Source organism: Haliaeetus leucocephalus, unplaced genomic scaffold (assembly GCF_000737465.1).
Source record: "Haliaeetus leucocephalus isolate CR32 unplaced genomic scaffold, Haliaeetus_leucocephalus-4.0 Scaffold92, whole genome shotgun sequence".
NCBI lineage: Eukaryota > Metazoa > Chordata > Aves > Accipitriformes > Accipitridae > Haliaeetus > Haliaeetus leucocephalus.
The window spans coordinates 3,087,772-3,114,873 of NW_010972528.1; the positions used below are offsets into that span (position 1 = coordinate 3,087,772).

At 45.7% G+C, this 27,102-nt stretch overlaps 1 protein-coding gene across 1 annotated transcript in view; it reads right to left on the reverse strand.

The window, feature by feature from the left end:
- NECAB2 (N-terminal EF-hand calcium binding protein 2) overlaps positions 1–27,102 on the reverse strand; it is an 86,292-nt gene that overhangs the window by 50,348 nt on the left and 8,842 nt on the right. Inside the window, exon 2 of the mRNA XM_010584623.1 lies at positions 25,975–25,999. Within this exon, the coding sequence (XP_010582925.1) occupies positions 25,975–25,999 (25 nt within the window). The remainder of the gene's footprint in view (positions 1–25,974; positions 26,000–27,102) is intronic.

Sequence of the window (27,102 nt, forward strand, 5' to 3'; positions counted from 1 at the left end):
ATGACTGGAACTGGTGCATATTCAAAATCCTTGGCGGGCACTGATATAGCAGGACTGAGGCTCCTTTTTGTGCCAGGGTTAAACTTTTAATTTCCATTAAAAAGGGGAGAAAGTGACTTTCATTTCAAAGTGACCACATCAGTCAGCCTAAGATGTTGAGGAATGACTGAAAGCCTGGTTCTTGTCTAGGACGATGAGTATGCATGTACCAAGCAGACGATGGCTGGCAATCTTCTCTTTAGGATCTGGCCTGGGGAAAAGGGGGGATTTCCACTGTAGTCAGAAACCTGCACCTCATTGCCACCAGAAATAGCCGGGGCATCCAGCAATGCCCAATAACATGCCAGAATTTTCCCTAAGCTGCTCAGCTTTTATCATCAAATCAAGCCTTTTGCCATCCTAGAATTAGAAGTAATTTTGAAATTCTTTTTAATAGCAGCTATAGATAGCTATCAAATGTAGGCCGGTAGGCAGGGAGACATGCAGGAGTGATATAGCACATTTTCTCCCACTGTCTTTTGTGAAGACTCTACTTTTTTTCAGTTTCCCAGATAATCCTCACCCTGCTGTAATGAGCTGATTTAAATTGGGTTTTTTTCTGCACTCACCCAATATATTGACTTTGGATGTTTTACCATAGCTATTTAGGAATGTCTTCCAAAGAAATTCCCAGTTCTTTACAAATTAAATGCTGGGATCAGACTTCCCCAGAGTGCAAATAGCCTGGCCAGGTTCAATGCAACTGCTGCTTAATAGAGGCCATAACAAACCCTACCTGAGCATTTAGAAGAGGATTCAGACAGAGATGCCAGTAATCCACAAAGCTTTCTTAATCCCCCATTTGCCTATGGAAAACAGGAGGTAACCTGTTTCAGTTTTCCTCTTGCTAATTAGATTTCTTTTCTTGCAATTTAAAAAGAAAATGAATGTCAACAGCCAATTTCAATACATTTGCTTCACATCTGTAGTGGCACAAGGAAAATACTGAGTCAGTCCCTCCACGTGCTGCTGCTCTCTAATAGTTTATGAAAACCGCAGGTGATCTGGCCCCCGGGGACACTTTGTACATGAACATGTTGGTCTAGCTCTGGGCAGACTAGTGGGAAAACATTCAGGAAGAGAAACCGTAGCTTGCAGTAAGCAACCTCCTGCTAAATAGTTCCTGTTAAGAGGCAATACCTGCACTCTCAGTGCCTGCCTTTGGGGTCCAGCCTGGGCAGCCAAGAGGGGCTGGAGGGGAGGCAGCCCAGATGGACGCGCACCACGGGTATTTACTGGTCAGCGTGGTAGCACACAAGAGACCTCAGGGCTCCTCTGGGCTAAGTACCATAAATATATTGCATATAATAAATAAATAAAGAGACTGGGGACAGGCCTTCTCCCCCCTTTCGTCACTCTGCCCCATCAGGAGATCTCCATTTCCAAGCTGTTGCAGCCACCAGCAGAGCCAGCTTAGCTCCAGACATAAAACTGCCACTGCTTCTAGTTATTTTTCATCTTAGTTGGCCTCAGCCTGTCTCCTTTATATTAGGTGCTATTAAATGGCTGACTGACTTTGAACAACCATGGGTTTTTAGCACCTTTGATTTATTTGCCCATCGAAACTGTTTCCCCCCGAGTTACACAAGCACAAGCCACCATGGCAAAACAGCAGATTCCTGTGCAGAGCTTGCAGCCTCCTGACCCAAAGAGCCCAATTCTCTCTCCCAAAGGCTTTGATTCTCCACATATTCAAATATCTGCCTTGCTTTCTCCATTGTTACTCAGCCCCATCTTTCTCTGTCATCCCAAACATTGTCCTCCTTCTCCATTAATGTGCCTTCAGCATCTTCTCTCCCCACACTACCTACCTTCTTTTCCTTTTTGAACTCTTGGATGCAACATGCAATGAAGTTGTAGATACAGTTGTACAAAACTAGGATTTCTGTTTTAGAGGGGATTGTATGGAGAGAAGTGCCTGAAACATCATCAACCTTTGATCCCTACCACTTGATTGCCAAAATTTCTGTTTATTTCCCAGGCAGCCTTATTGCAGACCCCTTCTTTAGTCACCCTCCCGAAACGCTGCATTTCAGAAACACCAGCAAGCTCTCCACTACCAAACCTCTGGTCAAACCACACAAACTACTGACAGCCTCTCTAAACATTTGATCTAAAAGGGAAATAAAACATAAAGACAGCACAGCTTGTCATTAATACAAGACCACTCCATGCTCCAGTGTTCCCAAAACTGTAAATCCTGACTTCAAAACTTCCTCCTTCCGTTTAAGGCAAAATTCTCCCAAGGAGACCTTGCTAAAAGGAAACAGAACCTGCCTCCTACAGTGCCCTAAAAACAACCATTCTCCATGGGAAGTATTACAAACCATGAAAAATACACTAAAACAAAGAGTGGGAGAAAAACTGATATTTGGATATGTATATTAAAATATTAAATAGTATAGCTACTATTTTTGTACGCAACAAATAGTTCATTTCTATGCATCAGCAAACCACAGTGTTATATGTAATTCCCTGCAAGGTTAAGTATTGTTTTGTATGCACAATAGAGGTGGCCTGGGAATCACAGAGAGATTTAAATCTGCTGCTGAGCTCCGCCACCATCAAAGCAGAGGAGTGGGTTTATTTGGGAGACTTTTTTGCAATTCCCCCCAAGCATATCAAAAGCTATGTGTGGTTTCAGGCTGTTGCAAGGCTCTTACTCCTGCCATGCCACGGTCCTCCTCCAGATGCATCCCACTGGATATGCTGAAAGGCAGAAAGCTGGGGGTGATGGGCAGAGACAAAAAGCCATGACAGCACTCGGTGTGCTCTCCTTCAGGTCTCCTACAACAATGAGATGGGGCCTAAGGGAGCTCACGTATTTCTGAACTTCAGGTTACCTTCACCTTATCTGAACAAAAAGCCTCTGAGAAGCTACCATGGGTAGCTACATATTGCAGAGTCCCTTCCCTCCAGGGTGGCTGAGGACAGACCACATAGGTACACCCATGCCTGACCTCCTGCTATGTTCAGCACCAGAGGGAAACCTGGCTTTCTCTGTGGGGACAAGTCAAAACATCACTTCTGGAGCTTACCAGAAGGCCGCTTCATTTCCATCCCCAGGAAGGCAGCCAAAAGCTTCATTTTGCTGAAAAGCAGACCCTGGAGTTACAGCTCCATCCCACACCCAGCCAGAACAGGAGGGCATGACCAATACTCTCAGGAAATTGCTGGAGCAGCCACAGTGTGGGCACAGCAGCTCCGACACCAGGCCACCTCTCAGATGGACTGTGTATCCCACCAGATTTAGGGAACAGCTCAAAGACGAGCAGCCCCACAACTCTGTGCATTGAGTCCGGCAGCAAATTTGGACCACAGAGCTCACCCAGCATTCGGCCTCCTTGGAAAGCAGCAGCAGATGCATGCTTTGCCAAAGACCAGGCTGAACAGGAAAGAGAGAAGGAAGAAAATTTTAGATAGCAGGTTCTTCATCTTAAGTTAAATCACGTGGGAAAACACCACCGCTTACTGACAGTAACTACTCACACGTTCCTAAAACACATCGCAGTCTGTACAGGGCCCTCTCACTCCCAAAAGAGCAGCAAAACAGGCAGCCCTCTGACAAGGGAGAAGAGAGGACCATACATTACTATACTTGCAGCAAAGCAGACTATAGCAGAGCCTGGCCTATGGGGCTGCAGACCAGCAAGTGTGTACATAGCCATTTCTCTAAGACTACAATATTGTCCAAATTTGGGTGTTATTTCACTGGAAGAGCAAGAAGGGAAGATATTAACATCATACTGACCTCCTCTGCCAAATTAATGTCCCTGCTTCTGATTGAGGACAACTCAGTAAACAGATTTAGAAAGGCAACGTATGTAATTTTGTGCCGTGCCCCAGCTGGGAATGCGTTAGCTGAAACATTCGGGAACTATCAGCTCTAGGCAGACTGCCAGCACAGAAGTTGACAAACTTGATCATTAAACTTTGGCAGAAACATCAAAAAAAGTGAACCTGGCATGATATATCAGGAAGTTTCAATCAAGCTGAAGCAGAGGCCAACACTAGCCTATTAAATCCAGATTTCTTGGAAAGCTCAGAAACAGGCACCAAACAGCCCTAATCTGGCTCTGCTCCCCATTAACCAGCCTTTCTCACTTACTTTTTCTTCTCTAAGGTGCAGATGAATATTTCAGAGGACCAGGGTAGCGTTTGCTCTGTTTTCAGCTCATTACACCCAGCACTCGGCTTCAAAAAAAAGGAAGAGGCAAGTGTTTAAGCAAAAGAGGAGAAATTTATGAAAATGCATGGTGTTGCCCCTCAAAAGAGTGGTCCTGGTGTGGCCAGGGCAAGGCAGGGAGAGGACCTCCCTGGGGTTTTAGGCTGTTCTTGGCAGGGCTTGCAACACCACACTCAACACGGACGCAGCACGGTGTCACCAGCAGAGCCGGTGCTGCTGCCAGCTCCTGCCGAGCTGCTCAGCGGGACGGCTGCGGCCGTGCCATGGTGCTGGCCTCTCCCAAGGACAGCCTGGGCAGGAGCTACGGGTGGCCTTTCAGCTGCTGCCCTTGCTGGGGAAGCGGAGTGCTCAGTTAAAAAAATTGCAATGAACGCAACTATAACATCTTGTTGGATTTCCTGATCTATGATAGCAGAAGTTGCATTTCAACTTACCTGAAGGATTTAGTGTAAGAGCCAGAACCAGCCTGCAGGGTACAACGGCTGCACCGGGTCCCTGGGGGATGGAGGGGTCTCTCCATGTCAGAAATGAGCCACTCAGCCGCAGGCAAGTCTGAAATCTCACCTGGTTTCTGTCATTGGCAACAGTCATGCTGTGATTTTGTTTCCCCCTTGTAAAATAGGCATTATTCTGTGCTTAGTAAAACCCTTGCAGCAGATGAAAGGCACTGCTAGAAATGACCTTTTACTACCACTGGTAAGAGGAAGGCAGTGGCATCGTGGCTGTTTTGATGTGGTAGCCATTGGAGTTGTTGACTGTTGTCAAATTAGCAGCAAATTACTGCGGATTAGAGAGCTACAAACTCATAGCTTTCTGCAGTCCCATGAAACAATATCCAGATTGCATTGGCAGCATCAACAGTTTTCCATTCAGCTAACGAGCTGCACAGAGATGAAGGCGCCAAATTAAACTAGCTTGAAAAGCAGATACCTCATTTACATTCTCAAAAGGCAGAAAAAGTTACCCTACTGCATTATCATTGGCAGCATATAGGACCTCCAGCTCCTTGTGCCAGGACTGAATAGGTACTTGAATAGCAAATCAGAACCTGCATAATTAGTAACTTGCTTCCTCGTCTTAAGCCCTGAACTGTGAAGTCCAGGCATAAGCCTACAACACTGATCTCTCGCAATACGAACATTTTGCTTCTTGAAACTCAATGGTCTCAAAATTCCCATTGAAAAAAGAAGTTTCAGGCTTTAAACCAAACTGCTGCTCATGTTTGATAGTCCCTCTCTGAGCAACTCCTTTGCTAACAGCCAAATCTCCTCCAGAAACTTCTTTTTTGGGGGTAATCTTTGCTTCAGGACCCGATATAAAGGACAGCCAGAGCGGTCCCTCCCCACAGGATGCTCCTGCGGGTCTCCAGCGCTGCCTGTCCCGTCCCCCTGTTGTTGCACGGGGAGAGCAGCCAAGCAAAACCTCGCTCAGTCCAGCACAGTTGCTTTAATTTTATGCTCCCACGTAATAAGCTTCTGCATTTCTCATTTATTTTCTCAGAAAAAAATGTAAGCCCTACGCTGAGTGTCTCCAGCTATTTGTCCAGGGCAGGATGGGTGTCTCAGCCCTGTCAAAGATACTTAACATCTCTAAAGCAAACAATGTAGATTTTTTCCACAGTCTTTCATCCGTTTGCTTCAGCAAACCAGCTGAGCAGCACAGAAGCAGAACAATCCTGCAGGGAAGGCGCATCTGTTCTGAAAAGATTGCAAAGAAAAAAACCCTAAATACATTTTTCTGCTCCAGCGAATGAAACAAGCACATCTTTAACCACATACTTCTGCAACTAGCTTTTAACAAAGCTGCAGCATTAATATCTTTTCTGTTTATTTTTTGTGGTGGTTTATTTCAAAAGTAGGTTAAAAAAAAATAACAGGACTCTTATCAGGCTTTTTGGTTTTAAGGGAAGGGAAAGATATTTTGCTGGGTTTTCCACATAGCCCCACGTTGTAGAGAATAAAGTACAAATGAAAAAATATAAATTTACACAAGTGACGAATAAAATAAGAACAAGAGGCACTGCAGCATCGAGCTGCACAGCAAAAGCCTACCCCTCGACCCACCCAAACGGGCGCTGGTTTAACAAGTAGGTCACGGCGCAGCACAGCAAAAGGCTGAGGCAGAGCATCCCCAAAGCGCCTGTTTCATGTGCTCCAGTCAAGATTTAATAGCAAAAGCAGCCAGAGCCTGTTAGTATCGGCACGAAAGGCAGAGGGGAAGTTGTGTTCCAACTGAAGACTCTTGTTTTGAAGAACCCCTGACCTCCCCATCTCACCATCTCACAGTCAATTCCTTTCAGCCCCTGTCTCCAGCATCCCAGCTGCTGCGGTTCAGCCCAGCCCGCTTTGATTTGGCAAAATCTAAGATGAGGAAAAAAAGTATTTGAAGGACAAAGCTATTGGAAAAAAGCCTGCAAGTTTGTTTTGTTTTGTTTTGTTTTGTTTTTTCCAGGAGAAAATGGGGTCACCTGCCTTCTTTTCTTAAAGAAAGCTTTCAAAGGAAGATTTGAAAATCCCAGAGTATATCAAGTTTTGCTTCAATTTAATCCTAACATTTTCCCTTGAACACTGACAACAGCCTCTCAATTTTTACTTTACTTTTCCACAGCAAACCTGGCTAAGTTTTCACTGAGTTCCTAAGCGTGTAAAAAAGAGAAAAACCCTCTGGTGTGGTTTTTCATTGAAAATTGAGAACCATAAATGCATAAACCGACGGGGGTGACCAATGCACGGGGGCTGTTTCCTAACACAGCGCTGGGGAAGGGTCCCCCCGACTCTCTCACTCAGACCTGCTGCAGCTCATTAAAACCCTTCTCTGGGAGAGCGGGTTTCAGAGAAGCCTTTGTGAATTTTTAATGCCGTGTGCTACTTAGCTTTTGCTGAATCCACATTGTCTCCACGCCATCTCAGCAGCATCCACTGCAGCTATGCGACCTGCAGCAGCAGCAGTGTGCAGCCTTTCCCAGTGTGACCGATAACCTAGGATCAGCCAGATCCCACGGGGACGGCACACGGGCAGCACAGGGAGATGCTGCCAGACCCTGCCACAGACCTCTGTGATGCAAAGCTCCCCGAGCCACCATCCAGGTTTAACCCGGATTCAAGTGATGCACCCATGGGAACACAGAGCAACACTGCTTGTATCGGCATGTCCAAACCCACCAGCACAGCACTGTTTGCAGCCTCTGCAGAGGGAACTGCTGCTCTCTTCCCTTCTTTTCTCTTTAAGGTCTTAAGAAGCATGAAGGTGACGGCTGGAGAGCAGATGGGGAAGCAATGGAGGCTGGCATGAGCAACCAGCTGGGAAACCAACGCATTGTCCTGAACGAGGAGGAAAAGGGGAATGCTGGCCACAAAAGTCAAGATACACAACTTGTTTGACATAAGGGTGAAGAGTGAACCACCTTCTGCTTTCAGCAGAATCAAATTAACACAGGAGTGTGGCAGCACTGAGGGCCTCCAGCACTTACGGTGATGCTCAAGAGTTTACAAGATAAAACAGACTCCTTCAAGCTTTCTTCTTCTCCCCCAAGCTCTGGTAACAAAATCATCAAAGTCCTTTTGTAGTTTAAAAACAAAATAAAACAAAAACCCACAAAAAATTCCACCAAAACCCAGCAGCATCTAGATTTCACTGAAGTGCCGTCCCAGGAAATGTTGTACTGGCTACTCATAGGAAATCCAAATTGCTGATATTTTTTTCCCAAAGCTGGGGAGCCCTGAGATGGGGAGCACAGTCCTGCTCCATTCTGCTTGGGACTTGCAACAGGAGTAAAGATAACCAAGCAACCAAGAAAGAAAAATCAGGAGTCATTCTGCACATGGAGATTTCACTGCTGGTTGCCTGGCTTGGCGATAGAGACGCTTGAGGGAGCACTGTATTTCTTTGAAATACTCAACGTTACTAGCTTTAGCTAATGGAATAGAAAATGTTACGTTCAGCCCTTGGTGACATCTCCTGTGATGTTCAATCAAAGCCTCCTCGTGTGGAGATGATTTATTAGCAGAGATTGGACCCATTTGAAGCAATAAGCATGCTGGTGCAGGAGAAGGCTCATCTAAGATCTTCATCAAAGCAGCAGTTTACAGAGATGTTTTCTGTCTCCAGCACTAACAGCTCACATGTCACTGCCAAACCTGTCATGGAAAAGCTTCTCAGAAAGCAGAGGAACATCATCGTAGCCTCAGAGGAGCACAGCTCTCTCCAGGCTCTCCTTTGCCTGCAGGAAACCCACTAAATTCACTTGCATTTCCAAACTCTTAGCACAAGCTGGATTTCTAGACCGGTTCAATGCACAAAGCTACGGGTGAAGTTAACAGGATTTCTGAGCCACCCCCTGTCCTTAGGGACCTGTTTTCCTCATTGTACATATGTAAGCTTGAAAGGTTTGTGTCTTATTTACATACACACACACAAAAAAAAAGACATAAGAATAATCTGGGATTTAGGAAACAAAACCGTTTTTACAAAAACATTGGTGTTGGTGAGGGTCATGGTGCTGGTCAGACCTCCTGTAAAACCTCAAGCAGAAGGAGGTAGCACTGGCCAAGCAGACCACAGGTGCTGCACTGCCCACTTTGTCCCAGCAAACCCCGCTGAGCCCATCTGAGGGTGACCTGTGATGCCGTTTCCCTTCAAGGAAACCTTGGCAAACCTCCCAGCAAAGAGCAAGGTCTGGCTGAGGAAGACCAGGGTGCTGCAGGGTTTGGTGTCGTGCATCCATAGGAAAACTCTGACTGAGGGCTCAGATGATATGTGGCATGGGGGATAACACAACATTTGCTCTTTCCTGCTATTTTCATCCTAATTAAAGAGAAGCTAATTCCAAACCTCATCTGTCTCTCTCATGGAGCACACTAATGTGCTTTTGGCTCGGTGGTTTCCTACCTGCCAAAGTCTGGTGGGATGTTTGTTCTACAGAACAATGTGGCTCCTACCGCAAGATCAGCCTCTATGAATCTGCGCCGAGTCCTGCAACAGCAGTGCTGTGAGAAACATTTAATCCTCATTCCTGTTTTATAACAGGATCAAAATGGTCAGCATGTTGATAATTCAAAGGTTTAGCAGTCCCAACATCCAAGCATCAGAGCAAAGAAATAAATACTGCAGGCTTAAAACTTGAATACCAAATTTGTAGAAGAAGGGAGGTAAAAGGAAAAAAAACCTACTTGTGTTACACTGCAATGGCCCAGTCCTGTTCTGTACTGACTTATGAATATAAGAAAACTGCTTTCTTTTATGTTGCCTTGGTTATTCGGTCTTTCACTGTATGAATACATTAGCTCAGTTCAGCATGGGTCTTCAGAAAAAGCACATGGGAAGGAAGCGAGTGGCTCCAGTGACCCACAGTTTAAGGTTCTTGATATTTAAAAAAAATGCCAATCTGTTCTCCCAGCTAATCTTTCCTCTGGCTATAGCCAGCTCCCAGCTGGGTTTTGAGCTGAAGAGCCCGAGCCTTCAGCTGCGGGAGGCTGCAGCTGGGGAGAGCTTGCCCTGCTGGGACGGGGCAGGGACATACTGAGATGCCACCATGGGACACATCACCCCATGGCCCTGGGGTGTTAGCAAGGCAGGGTGTATCTCTGCTGTTAACTGCTGCTTTGGTCTGCAGAGAGGTCTCCCCTGCCAACAGACACCTTCTGCTTCCACCTCCTCTACCCAAAGCCACCCTCAAACTCCCATGAGGTGTCTCTTTGCCCACTGCCCCCTTATCAGCTCTCCTAGAGGAAGGAGAAATGGGAAAAATAGCAGGTATCCTCCCTCATTTGGGTACTGCAAATCTGTCTTTTTAGGAAATATCTACAGAAATTGTCTCCCCAGGCAATTAGGCAACACTGTACCTTGATGTGAAGGACATGGCAAACCAGCAAGCACAGTCTCTGATTGCATTTGCTTAACAGGGGTCACTCTCTCCTTGGCTGCTGACCTTTAAAGTGTCAGGTTCCTCATTTAGAAAGCAACAACTGGTTTTGAAAAGTTGTAAGTGGCTGTGTCCTGCTCGAGTCACCTTTGCAGATGATGCTTTGCAAGAACATCCCCCACTGCTAAGTTTTCTTTTCCCCCTCATCTCCCCAAGATCTCAGCGTTTATCACTTCGTCTGCTCACAATGCTCATTATATAAGGATTTAATATTCCTTACTACGCACAGTCCCACTTCTGTAACTTCTTTTCAGTTAATTCTTCCAGTTAAATGCTACAAAACCATTTTCCCCTCTGGTTTAAAACTTAGGAATTCCTTTTGCAAGATCTAAACCCTGCTGTTTTCCAACAACTAGATTACAGGATGCAGGGGAGAGGAAACAAGGCTGGTTCCTTTCTTTGAAAAATATAAATATTTCATCTTGGTTTTACAGTCTTGTGCAAGTACTTCCCTTTATAGTACACACTTTTTTTCCCCACTGTTTAACACATACCAAGCGTATTAATTGATACCACTATCTCTCCAGCTACAAAAGTATAACATGACAAATTTGCACGTGGCTATGTTTGCATAGAACCAAGGGCTGAACTCCATAAAGCCAGGGACAGACTCATGTCCCCCATCTCCTACTCCTGGTCTCCAGTTTGAAACCCAGCCAGGCAAGCTGTGCCTTCCCATCACCCAGCTTTCCCAGGCAGAAGCATTTCAGATTCATGCATGGTCCCTTCCTGCCGCTCCATCCTTCCTTTCCTCTTATCCCACCCCACAGGGAAGTCACAAGAGCTGGTGAGTGTTGCACATTTGCTACCTGAAGCCGGTGCCAGTGCCAAGGAAGCCAGCAGCACACTGCCAAGGCAGGTCTGCGCCGGCTCCTGCCTGCCAGAAGTGAGGATTGCCCCATTTATCTCCCACAGAGCCAAAAGTAATCCCTCCGTGCTCTATTGGGAACAACAAACCACTAAGTGGCATCAGATATTAATTCCTTACAAGTGTGTTGCATTATGGATTAAGAAAGCAGAAAGTGTATTATACTGTGAAGAGCCTATTAATGTAAATAACTGATTTTGGTTAATCTTGAACTATTTGCCAATATTAATTCAACCTTTTTTAGAAACCAGGGAGGGAGGTGTAAGGAAACAAAGCAAGCAACTGATGGTACTACAAAGGCGAGGAAGGAAAACCAGCCTTGCTTAACAGCGTAGCATGTTTGAAAGCCAGCTGGAAAAGTAACATCTCCATGATGAACAGAAAATACTTTGGAAAGGAAAATAAGTCTCAGCGTACTTATTTTTATTAGTGGACCAGGTGCAAACCTGTGTTTCGGTGCCAGCACAGCAGAGCAATACATAACCGAACCACCATGTGCCTAAAGAATACACAGGCTCTGCGGGGTCCTGGAGTCAATTATTTTGGCTTAAGGAACAGAAATCCCATGTTCACATGCCAAGCACCAGAAGCACCCGAAAGCAACCCACTCTGATCGTTACTGATAGCAGCGTCCCAAAATCTGGCCCCTTTCACAGACGGAGGTTAGGAAGCAATGGGTAACAAGAGGGCTGAAACTACTTGCGTCTGTGCTGTGTCAGGCTGGGTGCCTCAATACCAGTACCTAATTAAGGCAGAAACTTGGCAGCAGGAACCGATCTCAGGTCCAAACTCAAAGCCTGGGCTGAGCTGTTTCTCGAACCCGAGCCCAGCATGTACCAGCCCTTTCATGTTCTGCTGAGCAGCAGCAGGAGTGCGGCCAGAGCCTCTTCCCTCGCAGCTGAGCTCCGGCTGGGACTCGGCCGGCACGCAGACAGGTTGCCCCCTCTGCACTGAGGCTGCAGCAGGGTCAGAGAAGAGAAATTTCCACTCTAAAAATAATTTTTAATTATTTCCACCTGTTAAGCTTTTGGAAAGCACTGCACGCTTTTTCCAGAGCAAGACACTACCTTCCCACAGTGCAGACAACCAAGCATGAAACCAAAGACACTCGGGCTCCAGCATCTCATGTCTGTGAACATCCATTTTCACATATCCTCCCAGGAAAAAATTCAGCTATTCCTGTCTCCCAGATTGTACTTGTTGGGAGTAACAGACCTGGATGTATCATTGTTTTAGCTTCAGACTTTTCTTTCCCCACTGCAAGTCAGTAAGATACTTATTGCTCTCTCTCTAACATATATTATCTGGTAACCCATGGATTTTAAAAGAGTGAGAAAGATAATAGGAAGAAAAAGATACACATGATTTATAGCTGTTCCTGGCCAATTGCCTGAACACAGGCTGCCAGAACATATTTTCTCACAGTTGTCTGGCAAAAATTGCTAGCAAATTATAAGGATTACTTACAGTAGTGTATTTGTTCTGGATTCAATTTTTGCCTTATTTAATTTTAACAGCTATAATAAACCATCTTCAATAAATACAGCTGATCTGCAGAAGATAACTAATTAAAAGTGATGCCAGAGCCCAGTGCTGCCCCTTGCTCCCACACCGCCGAGAGTGGAGGAAGGCATGCAAGCACTGGGGCAGGAGGCAAAAGCAGTGATCTTCCCCCACGCAGGATCTGCTCCGCTGCCCCTGAGGGAACTTCCCAGGGATTAAACTGAAAGGCAAACACAGGCAAGTCCTGCTACCAAGAGAGAAAAGCAGCGATGGAAGATGTAAGTACGATTTAGGTGAGGAGGCAAGAGAAAAAATGCAAGCTGGGGGTCACACAAGATGCCTGTGGTGGTGGCAAAGGCATTTTAAGGAGTTCCTACGTGTTGGTCACCTCCATCTGGGTGTGTATTGCCACTGCCACACTACACCTTGTATTATGAATGAGTGACACCGAGAGCACACACAAACCACATCACTGATCCAGTTTAAAACAAGTTAAAACATGCAGGCTGTAACACCACTCCACCAAAGGCAGCATCATGCATAAGTGCTTCCAAGGGAAATTCATTTAACACTAACAAGCTTTGCATAAAGTCATCTCACAGCCACCTTGTGCCTTTGAACGCAGTTTGGGAAACACTTGCAGTGGTGACACCCTCCCACCATGGCAGCAGGAAAAAACCAAGCCTTTTTAAAGCTCAATTATGGCAAAGGGGCTCAGATTTTGCAAGGACAATTTCAGGGCAGGCAGGTGTGGAGTGCACCATGGGCTCCAGTGCCTGGCGAGGTCCTCACTGCCCTGTATGACGTCCCACTGTTAAGGGACACATACGGGCAGCAAGGATGGTAATTCAGAGCTGGGAGGAGCAGCTAAGATCCTTCAGACTAACACCTAGCAGTGAAACTACATATCACAAGGATTTAAGATCCTCAAACCAGAGCTACACCCAGCTTTGATGCACAAGAAAGCAGCAAGTTGTCTGTCCCGCATGAGAGATGAGCTGCCAAAGGAGAGGTACACGAGGTGCTCGGAGTCTACCACATTTTGTAGGGTTCAATTCCCAACACTCAAAATGCCAATGTCCACCCTGGGAACTTGTCCCTGCACCCAAGCCATGTCCCATGGTCACTGCTACGCATCAGCCGAGTCCCCAAAGCCTGCAGTCAGTTGCACATGTTTAACCTGCCAGGAAACTAACAGCCAGCCAAGTTGCAAAAGTCCTTTCCAAGCACTTTAAAATTTCACCTTGGCCAAAAAACCCATGAAGAATTTAGCGGGAGGAATATTGATTTGCTGGATTTACTTTGAAAAGCTTCCCGGGTACAGCAACATCAGATATTAATGAGACAGATCAAAAAGAACCCTAGGTGTTAAGCCCTCAACATCCATCAGTTCTCTGGCTTGCCATTATAGCTGGAGCCTTCCCTTTGCCTTGTGCTGCCATTTCCACACAGAAGAGACCTTCTTGTAGACACCCTCCTCTCCTGAAACCAGAGCACGGCATTATGGTAAAGTTGGGCCAATGCACATAGTGACATCTCCACGAGGTCACAGCTTTGCTGCGATGGGGGAAGCTCCCCCCTGCCCAAACCTGCACAGTTTGTGTTCCTATCAGTAGGTATCGGATGTGCCTGGTGCAGCCACATCTCAGCAGACCCATGGCTCTCACCTCTCGAGGATGCCCTGCTATTTTGGTTTTCTCTGCCCTTTGACAGTTGCTACCTGCTGATGCAAGCGCTGCAGGTGAGCCAGACCACAGGGACATTCTCCGCACCTGACCCGGACAAGGAGCCTGGAGTGGGTTTGGGGTTTGTGCCATGAACTCAGAGGGGAGAGACATAAGGCCGTTTTTGCACAAAGACTGACCCATCGGCAAGGAAAATACATGAATATGTTTCAACTGAAATGGCCTTCAGGACGGCTACAGCCATGGCTCTCTGGGCCAGCTGGCAGCACCCAGCAATTTCCATGCTCTAGAAAAGCCAGGACAAGAACCACCACTTTAAAGGCACTACCAATAAAGCTCACATTCTTTGGCCAGGGATCGCCAGCAGGTAGTAGCTCCGTAAATGTTTCATAGTGCCCTTTGCTGGCTGTCATCATGCCACGTAGACACATTTGCTGTGTAGCCCCCAATTAAATCTCTCAACTTTGGCTCCAGAAAGAAATATCTTTAAAAATCCTCTTAGCTAATTGAATGGCTTTTCAAAGTCTCCTTGGGAAACCACGATCCCTTATTCCCACCCTCCACAACTTGCAACAAGGCCATTAAATCTGTTACAATAATATATCCCCTCCGCTCCTGTCCAGCCTGAAGTCTCTAATGAGGTTTGCAGAAGAAAACCCACATCTCCCAACCCACGGAGAGAAGAAGAAAATAAACCCTGTCTTCTTTGGGTTACGTTGTATGTCAAACCTTAATTGGTGCACTTCAAAGCAAAGCGGGAGAGCTTGGAAACACTGCCCTCCAGATCAAACATTCAGCCTCAAATTGCTGGGCTAAAGCAATAACCCTGCTTGATGTCCCCTCCCCACGTCTCTCGGGGACACCAGAGCACTGATGTTTGCCTCCAACTCTCTGTATTAAAGGAATTGAAAGGAGGAGCCAAGCAAGAGAACAGATACAGCAGAAAAAGAGCATTGCCTGTAGAAATGCTCAGGCTCCATTGCACGCACAAAACCCACCTCAAAGGCTGAACACAGCTACTCTGCCCTACTTCCCAGTGCAACACAATTGCATTAATGAGTCAGAGCCCAAACACAGACACCTCTTTGCTCTGCCAGATCAGCATTTGCTAAGCACAGGGAGCAATGTTTCCTGAGGGTGAGGGGTTTGATGAATGTCAGGAGAATGCTCGTGGGCAGGCAGGTCTCAGACCACCCTGAACGTCTAACAGGGATAAACACATGCAGCAAGAAGGTTCGATTGATGGGTCAGGCTGGAAATGCAGGCCTGGGGCAGACTGGTAGGTGGTTTCCAATGCAAAAGCTTTGATCTAGCCTGCTCGTCCACGTCTGACCCCTCTTAGCGAGGTCCAGCAGAGAGCAGACGTCAGTGATGGCCCAAGGGCTGATACTTCTGCCCAGACAGTGGTCATAGGAAGACAACCCTTCAGGTCAGCATCACCATGAGTTTTGGATGGACTGACATATGGCCTAATAAGAAAGCATGAAGGTATGAAAGCCCATGTGTTTAGGTATCTGACTGTCTTTGAGGTTCAAATCCATTTATTGTCAACACAAAAACACCAGAAAGCCTTGAAGGTTACAGCAGTTATTGATTCTTACCGCGGGTTTCGCTCAGCAGCTGAATTTCTGAGAGAGAGTGGAGAGAAAGGCTCAGCAGCCACGAGAGGGGAAGGTGCTGGGCAGAGAGGGCAGCCAGGAGCTGCCAGCACAGCCCTGGGGTGGACCAACATGCAAATACGCTTTACAGTCACAAGGCAGCAAGTACCGCAGGTTGGTAAGCACACCTGAAGAAGGCCAAATATTAGGTGACGCTGGTTTTTAAATTTTTTCTTTAAGTCTGGCTTGATATTCTAGCTGCAGGTTTTACAGCAAAAGGGCGAGGACATAGGTGATGGCCACCAACACTGCAACGATTTGTACCTTGAATAATGAGGAAAGGGCATTCTGCACGATACCAGTCAGGCACCTGAGCTATCAGATATCAACTGAAGTGTCCGCAAGCCAGCTGCATAGAAGCCAAGCGCTCTGTTTAAATACAGCAACTTTCCCAGCTGTGGATAACCCACCAGTCCCATTCCCTGCACACCACCATGCACCAGTCACACTCGGACCAATAGTGCCTCCATGGCCTGCCACCCATGAAGGCTTTCATGGTACCCTCTATTTTGGCAGCCTGCTCTCTCAGCAGGGAAAAGCTTTAGGAATAGGACAGGAATAACAATTTTAGAGAGCGATGGGCCATAAATTGCTGCTGTGCAGAAATAGGTGGGATCTGGGCGTTTCTGTTGCAGAAATTAAAGCTCAAGTGCTGGCCACATCATTGGATTGAGTTCATGGGGGAGTTTCTGGGCTGGATTCAAACCTTGCCCAGCTCAAACCTTCTTTGGCTTAAGTCTTGTACTAGGCAAACCACCCGTGGGCCTGGATTAAAACTGGACCGCTGCATAACTGTCAGCCTGTAGCACATGAGGATGCAGCTGTTAATGAAGTCCTAACCCTATGCACCCAATTCAAGGTCTACTCTGCAGAATTAAGGTGGTCCAGCCAAAAAAAAGTATAAAAATACCCCTTGATTCTAACATGCATTTGCTAACAAGAAGTGACATGAGAAGAAAAACAGGTCCTAAAAACTCTCAGCTCTTCCCCTCTGCTGCACACAGTGTGCACCAGATACCTTCATATCTTTGTCGAAAGAAAAAGCAGCCCTGAAAGGGCACAAGCGGCTGAGAAGTGCCCTTTCAAGCCAGTCAGTGATGAAAATCAAATCCTAAGTTCACAGGGTTAAAGGGTGGACAGAAGTTCTGGACACATCTAGTGACAGCCTGTAAAGCATGGCCAGCAACCACCTTTCACATTTTCTACATTATCTCAAAATTCATCATCTGTTGATAGGTTTGTTTATTATTTTGGGAACAGCATGTCTCAATTTAAACAGATGTCATCTCTTCAAAACCACGTGCTGTGAACTTTGCAAGGATGTGGAAGGATAACTGAACATACGATAGAGGGAGCTAGGAAGTGATACAGGAGTCCAAATAACTGAAAACATGTTCAAACTTTCTCCTTGTAAGTAAAGGTCATTACACAGTTTCATAAGGTACTTTTTGATTGTCACATGAAATGTAGACTACCTAAATGCAAATCTTTTTTTCTTTATTTTTTAGAAAAGATAAATACATTTAGACTGGTCATCTGCTCATGGAAGAACCTACCAGATTTATCCATACATAGAAAACCCGATTCATCACTGCATTTTTCCACTTATACGTGGGTGGTTGCCAATACTGTTTTTGTTATGCAAGTATTCTAAATATCCTCACTTAGAACTAATGATTTAATTTGGACACACCAGTGAGATATGAATAGCTCAAGGTTTTCCCTGTGCTTGAGGAGCAGTAGCCATGCAGAAGGTAATTACCCAGGTCTGGAAGATAAGTGGTTTTGATAAGTGGTAGCCCATTATGGCAGGGACTGCGTGGCTCCTGGGAGCTCACAGTAAAAGCACAATTTCAAAATACGTGCACAGCTGTGGCTGTAGAAAGAAGAGCTGTGTGTGCAACAGGTGGCTTATTAGGTGTTTGGGGGTTTTTTAATCTGATATATAACATGGAGGTATCATGGTCCTAGCCTGGCATCTTTCTAAGATCTGACAAAAGCACCCACAACTATGATGTCTTCATTTTTCTTCCATGATGCTTTGGGTGCCATATTTTTGAAGTCCCAGCTGCTTACCACCATTCAAGTCCTGTCCAAGCATATTTTCCAAAAGGGCCTCAAATTGATGGGGGAAGGTAGGGAGATAAGTACTTCGAGCCTTAAAACCACCTTGTGGACAATTACCATGCCAAATTCCAATCAAGTAGTTTTCTAAAAATGTTTCAATAAATTAAGATGGTAGTTAATAACAGATGCCTGCTATTTTTAATCTCAGAACAACTCCAAAAGGTTTTTGCCCAGCAATCAGATGCTATAAAAAAAAAAAAAAAAGGGACAGGCCCAGGCAGGGTGAGCAAGCTGAACAGTGACAGCTTCTTAGGTTTCCAAAATAAGGAAAGGACTAAAGTACAACCACCACCACAGACAGGACACCAAGCAAGCAATACATGAGATTTAGCACATGTTGCAATAGCAATGCTGTTCTCAAACTGTAATCCCATTTTCCTGACCCAGAAGTGACTCCTCTAACCTGCAGCCCTGAAGACAAGGAGCCCACGAGGACATAAAGCATTGAAAGCGAACAGTAAAAACAGGGTCTTGAGACCACCTGCTCACCAGTGCCAGCTTTCTCCTCTCTCTCTCCTGCATTTCCCCGTGTTCCCACATTGCCAGAACTGAAGAGGTGTTTTCACCCCTTTTTGACCCAACTTCTGTATCAATGACTCGAGCTCAGTGAGGGGCACTCTCAGAGTGAAAGGGGGAAAACAACACATTTACACAGTGCTCTGGGTCCAGTTGCTGTGAATTTGGGCCCTAAGCACATCCACAGACAAACACTCCTTTGTTCCTGTTCGGGGCTCATTAGAGGTGATCAAAATAATTTCTCCAAGTGGGGGCTGGAGAGCGTGGGTGAGACTTTGAGAGCTATTACCATTAACAGTCCTGCACATTTCCCAGATCCCCAAAGTCCTTACTCAGAGGAACAGTATCTGCCTACAAACAAGACACAGAGGACAGACACAGAGAACTTGGGAAGGGCTGGAAATCGCCCTGAGCTTCACCCACATGCTCTTTTGTAGACCCACCACACCAGGACTCATTCAGCCCTCTCCCTCTGCTGAGGGTCCAGGGCTTTCCCTGCTCTCCCACCACCATCTCTTAATAAAGAAACCCGATCCATGGAAGAACCTCAGGCTCTTCGTTTGCATACTGGTGATTAACAAGACCAATTTCTACTTAGGCAACACTCATGACATGCCTCAGTTCTTTAATGTATCAAGCAGTGTTAGATTAATGGCTGGACTCAATGATCTTAAAGGTCTTTTCCAACATAAATGATTCTATGATAAGCTGGGGCTGAGATGCCCCTGAAGTTTTTTCTTTACTTGGTTTTCTTTTTCTGTCTTTTTCCAGCTTTTGAAGCTTGTGGGCTCCACAGACCAAGGGGACAGCAGTGATACGGGGCACTACAGCCACAAAGCCATCAAGCAGAGCAGCACTGCTGGTTTATACGTAAAAGGAGGAGCTTGGTCTACTGCCAAGGGCACAACTCCACTGCCAGCAAACCAGGCTCCTTAGCCAGTTTGTTATGATGCTGATGTCCAAAGACATTTATGTTTCTTGCTTGTCAGCAGCTCTATATGTGCCCCCATTGTTCGCAGTGCAATTTGCTAGGAAGCTTGCAACACTGGATATGCAGACCTTTACTTACAAAGAATAACAGCATAAATCTCCTTTAATGAGCTCCTAAGTGACTAACAGATATCTTGTGTGCAGCTATTTAAAGGACAAGCCCTACTGGGATAGGAATGGGCACAACTCCATTGCCCTTCATGGCTCTTAACCAAGAAACCCTTTCCTATTCCTGCTGCATTCATGCTTCCTTTTTTCCTTTATTAGCTCTGCTATGTCCTCTACAGGCCTTCAGCTGACCACGCAGACCAACTAAAACCCAAAAACTCCTCTCAGCATTTGCCCTCCAGATCTCTACATTAAATTTATAAATTAAATTAGTTTAATCCATTTTCACACTTCATTATATTTCATTTTTGATAACAGCAGAAGCCATCTAAGACAGTATGTGTTGAATGGCTTTGTTCCCATCCACACCTTCCCTAGATATGATAAATTCAAGGAAGAAGCACAACGGTTTGGGCCAGTTCTTGGTGCAGAAGTCACAAAGACAGCAGCAACAGGAAGGTGCCAAGAACCATGATACTAATTCATCCCTAGTTATTGTCAAGTACAATACTGCGCCACCACTAGCTCCTCCTGCCATTTTCTGTAGGTGCTTTATAACCATATACAGAATGTTTGGCACATTTTCTTCTGCATCTCTCCTCTTCCATGGCAGACATCCAGAGGAATCACCTAACCCCCAGTGCCCAGCAAGCCAGCCCCATGGATGAGACAGACCAAAGGCCATTTCCATCAATGACATCTAGTAATTATGGCAAAAACTCCAAACTAAACCACTTCGTTACACTCAAGATGCAGGAGTTGGGTAGTTGCAGTGACTGGAGATTTCAAGATAATAAAAACTCCAGGTTTTGGGAAGCAACATTTCTATAATGAATTGTTAGCAATTAGGCTGTTCTGTCAAAATATCTGTCTTAACCTTTCAAGGAGAATCCTGGGCTATTTAACTTATAATTGATTAACAGCTTTCTAATGAGAGGATTAAAGTACACAGTAGATAACTCAGATGATTGACAGCTCTGCTTCACCAGCCTAAAACAAGATACCTCTGTTTTCCTACCACATGCCAATTAAATGATTAAGTATTGTTTACTGCGACTGGGAGGATTACAAGACAGTAGGTGGATTTATTAGCAGAGAAAGGAAAAACAGTCCTACACAGAAGAAAAAGATTATTTCGAATGACTAACAGCCATGCCCTTTCAAAGCATGACTAGAGTTAGCTGAATTATTCACTGTCAGAAGGTTACGCCCCAGCCCTTCTTCCTTTTTTCAGACCATTTGCCAGTTTATCCAGCTATCTCCAATGTGCTCATCATTTCAAGGTGTGCTATCCAGACCATTTGCTGAGTTTATCGTATAGATAGATGTAAGTCCAGCTGCTTGATCTTATTGATGGGGAAAAGGTTGGGGACTTAACTCACATTAGAGGCAGAATCTCACTTCACTGGGGCAGGAGACCAAGATGTCTTTTAACGAGCAAGAGCTGCTTCTTTAACGGTCTCTTAGTACATGTAGGCACTGAATCAAATCACCTTAATACAAGTACCTGAACATGGCAGGGACAGTAATGTGTTTTAGCACCTTGCACCAAGAACACCCAATTTTACATGCATTAACAATTTATGCCGAGGAGCTTTGGAAGGAAGGGAAGGAGGGAGAGGCTCTTAAATTCACACGATCAGGCTCCATAGTTACCGTGTCTGAACAAGCCGTGTTGCTTTAACACAATACATGCCAGTTTTACCATGCTGGGGCAGGGGGGAAACAAAGTTTAAAAAAAAAAAATTTAAGATGCTGAAAAGATTTCAAATTTAGGACCTCTTGACTAGAGGAAGCTGCACATTAAATGAGACAATTCCTTAAGCTTACAATCACTCCTTTGCTTTTTAGGTGACACTTTAATCATCTGACCTCTGGATGGCAAAAGTTACATGAGATGCTCTAGTTAAACTAGATGGCAAGAGCTGAAGTTTTCTTCAGATTTCCCCCCCTCTTTCCATAGGGCTCCCACACAGGTCTATAAGACTGGCTTTAGCACAGCTAAGGAAAGCAAGAGTTGCCAGGTTGGGTAAAGCTGCCAGCACTCCCTGCCCTGGGAGCTTGCTCCCCCAGTATGTCACCAGCACACAGCACTGGATAATGAGTCGTCTCAGCTGGTTAATTAAGAAGAGCAAAGTCCCTGCCGGACAAGAACCTCTGCAGGTGTGGAGACAGCAAAAGAATCTTAACAGAGTAAAATATTTTGGGAACCTGTGAGCTTGTGTTTTCAGCAGCCTGTCCAGGGCTCAGGGCACCTTCCTGGGATTCTGACAAAAATAGAGAAGTGCAAGATTTTAATTTTTCAGCGGAGGGCTGTGTACGGCACACAGGCCACCTGCGGTGAGACATGCAAGCAGCAGGCTGATGCTTCTACTGTTCCTTGGGGCTGTACCAGGTAAAGCCATCAAGAGACTGAATTTCAGCAAATCAATAAATTAAAGGCCAGGATGTCAAAGACAAAATTGTGAAAAAAAGAGAACTGTAGGGATATTAAATACAAAGATACCACCTCCGGCTTTGGAAACCTCTGAGCCACAGCTTGCGGGGAAGGCTGTACCGAGGGAAATATTCTTGCACGTCTCCTGCAGCAGCTGCTGTGAGCTGCAGGGGCGGCCAGGGGAAGCCATACCCCCAAAAGGCTGCGGAGGAACATACTGAGCTAATTATGAAGAGCAGCAAATACGAATGGCTGGTGAAGCTGGCCACCACGACTGGCAGATGTCTCAAGAAAAAAGCAACAACTGGAAAAGTATAGGGAAAACCATTGCAGGACATACAGTCCTTCAGAAGACAGCCCCAAGATGACAGGGACAACCCTACCCAGTGGGACTGGAAAGCAGCCACGCTGAGATTGACACCTGCTCGGTCACCTCGTCTTGCAGGAACCAACATGGGGATAGAGCTGCCACTTAAATCCAGACTACTTTGTGACAGCCTGTCATCCAGGTCATAAAAAGCAAAAGGCAGCATCCTGTTTGCCTGGCAGTATTAGTCCCACGGAGAGCACCGCATTGTGTTGTCCCAACAATGTAGTTGTAGGTCACCTGCATTGCAAGTAATGAGAGTGGAACCAGAGATGGAGACAACTCTTTCTTCAGAGAACGTTTGGCCTTTATTAACAGAGCCAACTGTCCCCCCCTGCAGTGCCCATCTGGGGTTAGAAAGAGGCAGGACAAATTTCAGAAGAGCAATTGCAGCCAGCAGCCTCGCCAGGGCTGGGGGGCACACATTTTTCTGCCTATGCCCAGAAGTGTTGGTCTCCTCAACCCCCTGCAAGCCTAGAGCTCAGACCTGCTGCACCCTGGCCACGACAGCTCTCATCCTTAGCAGTTCAAATTCTTGCCCAGCACCATCTTTGACAACGGACCACCAATTTCACCACCAGATGTCGGGGTAAGGCTTGCCCTGCTGGTGCCCATTCATACCAGCCCAAGCTGACTCTGGGTCCTGACAAGTCAGCCCATCACCTTTACACCCAACGCATTAACAGCTACCGGGTGGCAGACATGTCACTGGCAATCCACACTCATTTTAACATTTTGTGACCCAGACAAGAAGAGCTCCAGTTCTTCTGATCCATGCAAGCATCCCTGCTTGAGTTTTAATTGGGATATTACGGGTTAACATGGAATAAAGTTGTTCAAACAGCATCCAGGTGAATACCTCCAAAGGGGCAAACACCTTTTCATGTCTGCACAGCAAGGCCAACCAAAAAGACTACTTGTCCATGAGCAATGCTCCCCATGGGCATTACGTTACGGACCATCTGGCCCCCAGGAGAGTACGTCTGCTGGGCAGGACAGCAGTTCCACGGAGAGGAGTTTGGGTGCCCAGGGTGACTGATGGACACCCTGAGGTCAGCTCGGGGGTATTAATCTGCTTCTTTGCTCAAACCTAAACTCCCACTGGTTGGTTGAGCAGGACAAGAAAATGCTTCTAAGTGGCACGCTGTACCTGAGCTGCTTGCTGTCTTCCTGCCCACCTGCAGTGGAGTGATCCTGCCCGTTATCCGCATGGATCACTTGCTCAAGCCTTACAAAGGGAAGGAACGTCCAGGGAGAAAGCCACAGAGGAGCTGGGTAGATTTTTCCCAGGGTGAGGGGCAGAGGTAAAAACAACAGGTTTGCTCTTGCTGATGGAAACACCTCATTTGGCTTTTACCTGTTACTCATGCTAAAACACTGAGGGAGTGTTTGCCCGTCATTAGTAACAGAGTATAAAGGTTGCAAAAACAGGAGATTTGGATGGGTTTCAACAACAAGGGAACTGGTCAGCAAAAGCCGCCAGCTTTCCAAAGGTATGTCTTTCTTCTCAGAGACCCATCACCAGCGCAGACCAAGCAGGTCCAAAGCTTCATCATTTCCCCAAGTTTTCACCCATGCCACAAGACACGGATTCATGGCTTGCCACTGGCACCTACCAAATACACCAAGAGAGCTGTCCCTGTGGCAAGAGCCGTACTGAAATTTAACCCCCACAACCTCGTGACGTGGTAAAACCACCAAAATGACAGCTTTGCCCTCTTGGCTGGGTTGGAAAGACGTGTCTGGCCCTGGCAGGCAGCAGGTCCTTCCATTGTGCTGCGGTGAGCCGGGAATACCAAAACTTCAAAAGCAACTTCTGAGCTGCTCCACTCACCCATCCTAGAAAAGCCTTAATATTGGCACAACAGCCAAGACATGATTTTGTATTTCAAGTTCTAATTCTTCAGCCCCATTGCAGCTGTTATAAATTTAATCAAGACTAAAACAAAAGCGCAGCATCATTTGGCAGAGCTCAAAAAGCAGTCACTGGAAATAACTACATCAAGGCCAATACGTTAAAGTGCATCCTTTCAAGCTTTGTTCAGCAGAGTAACATTTGTTATTGAGAAGAAAAGTCACTGCTTTTGATTTCAGCTGCCCTACGCAAAGGCTGTCCTGGAAACTGGAAGGAGGCTGTGGCAGAAGGGAGGTTAAACACAGGTTTAGCAAGGAACAGTTTCACAGGTCGAAGTTTGGAGTGGCATTTTCAACTTCAAACTGAGATGGGAATAACTAAGCACAGATTTTAGCCTGTTATCTGCACGCAACAAAGACATTGAGAGTTGTAGTCCAAAAACCTCATCAGGCTTCTCCTGATGGAGAGCAAGTGGCAGGTAAGCCACAAGCTGGCAACCCTGGCACTCAGCTCCATGGGGCAGGCACACCAGCCAGCAGAAAGCAAGCAGGCAGCATCTCTCAGAGGCAGCATCTAATATTTCATCAGACAAAACCTCCAGGTCTCCAATTACGCAACAATTAAGTGCTCAGGAGGCTGTAAAGTGTGACAGTCTGGGTGTCAAGAGCACAAATTCATTTTTCCCTGTAAGCAGCATTTGGGGTGCTCTCCCCCCATACCACCCCCCTCCCCCAGCATTCTCCTTCCATCGCACAACTGCTCAGCTTACCCAAGCAAACAAATTTCAATGTCTTATTACTGTATCAGTTGTTGTAACCAAATACGCACGTTAACAGGGCATTTGCTGCTTATATGCCAGCCAGCTCACAGCATCCTTCACTGCCTTACCTAGAGGCAGTGAACGTATGTATCTACAAGCTCTTGCAGAAATCAGGTATCTCTCTTTCAAATCTGGTGGGGAAAAGCCGAACACTCCCCTATGCTCCTCTGCATAACCCTCCCACATGTCCCTCTGCAAACACACACAGTTTTGATGCATATTTAATTGCCTTCTTGTACAACAGGGAAAGAACGGAGACTAGCTGTTGGGATTTTAGCTAGCAGCTAAAATTAAATTTCTTTTCACGGTAGAGAGAGATCCTGGGACTGGACCCATTGCCTCTTTTTCCCATAACTATGTTATCTCACAGCAGAGCAGCTCTCTTCTTTCAGGATCCCCAGTCATTTAATGAAGACCCCCTCCATGTTACTCCCCATCTAAGAACAAGACGAGGCTCAGTGAAGTTGTTCAGCTTTCTGCAGGCACAGACTGAAAACACACATCAATACATGTTGCTCCTTGATGTGTGTCCAGTCCTTCAGGAACCAAACTACTAATATTCACAGATTAGGTCTGTTTTGCAAAGCTATTCCAAGATTACTGAGAGGTGGACCCTCACTTATCACTTAGCTGCAATTTATTTTTATGTTCTTCTTTGTGAAATAGCCCCAAACCTGGTGGATCTTGCTAAGCCAACTTGCACACCAGTAGCACGTTCGTTCTAAGAACATCTCAGCCAAAGAAACAACAAAACCTTTTCTGATGCTTAGACCATATCAGCGTCAGACCCAGTAAACTGAAGAATGTGTAAACAGTTAGATGTTACTATCAGGAAAAATGGTAATACTGACAAAAGTTCAATCAAGAAATGTGAAATATGAGCGTACAGACTTACCATTTTTGTCAGCTCTTCTGAAAATCTGGAATTGAAAGAGAGAGAAACATTTTTACCATGTTGTTCCACTTGAAAGGGTGAAGCCCTTAGCACCAGGACCATGTTCAATCCCATGCACAGGGCAGGACCACACTCTCCAGCACCCCAAGAGCCAATTCAGGTGCTTTACTGAGCTCACTCTTCCCAAGACTCTGCCTACCTCTCCCAGACCCACACAATGGACAACCACCGCCAGGTAGAGTATCAACGTCGTTGCCTTTGGAATAACTGCTGGAAAAGGAGCTAGCTAGCAAAATAAAGGTAACACAAAATGCTTCCAACAGTTCTAGCATCTCCCATCTCCCTCACAGAAGAAAGCCAGCAACAGAGATCCAACGCAAGAAAAATACCCATTAAAAAAAATTACAACAGCCATGCAACCAGCCCAGCCAATTTCTCTAGCATCAATAATATCTCTTAAACCAAGTTTCACAGTTCTGTACTTCTGAAACAAATTATTTACAATATTTTTTTTTTAAAAACCAAGTTTCCTGTGTGGGAAGGAGATTATATTTAGACTTAAAACTACAATGCGGAGGAACAGCCCACAGAGAGGAATCAGATAGCCCTTTCAGAAGAAAAAAAATTGCAGCAATGTGTAGTACAGTAGAATTTGCCAGGGAGAAAGACAGGAGAAACAACTGCTGTTTTTCTGACTAGTCTCAGCTTACAGGTAGTCCCCTGACACAATGCAATTAATAGCAGAAGGCTTCTGTAGGAGTTGAAATCTTAGAGGTTCCTGCCAAAAATGGCTGCTAGCACAGGTTTGGCCATAAATTACCAAAAATTAACACGTTCATAAACTGGGCAGAAAAGGGATAACATTCTCACCATCTCTTCAAACCTGACCCTATTACTTTGTGCAAGAGCAGGGACTTGGGCTGTACAAAGAAATTTCCTTGCAGAGGGAATAAAAGCGCCAGTAGGACAGATCAGAGTCAGCTGTAAAATGGAACCTCTTATTTTCTGGGTCACAAAATCATTACAAAAAAAAAATATCAGAAGAGAAACTGCTGCACAAAACAAGAAACCCAAGAGACAAATTGAATTGCAGAATGTGCTATTTAAGTGAACATGGCTTAATTAAGG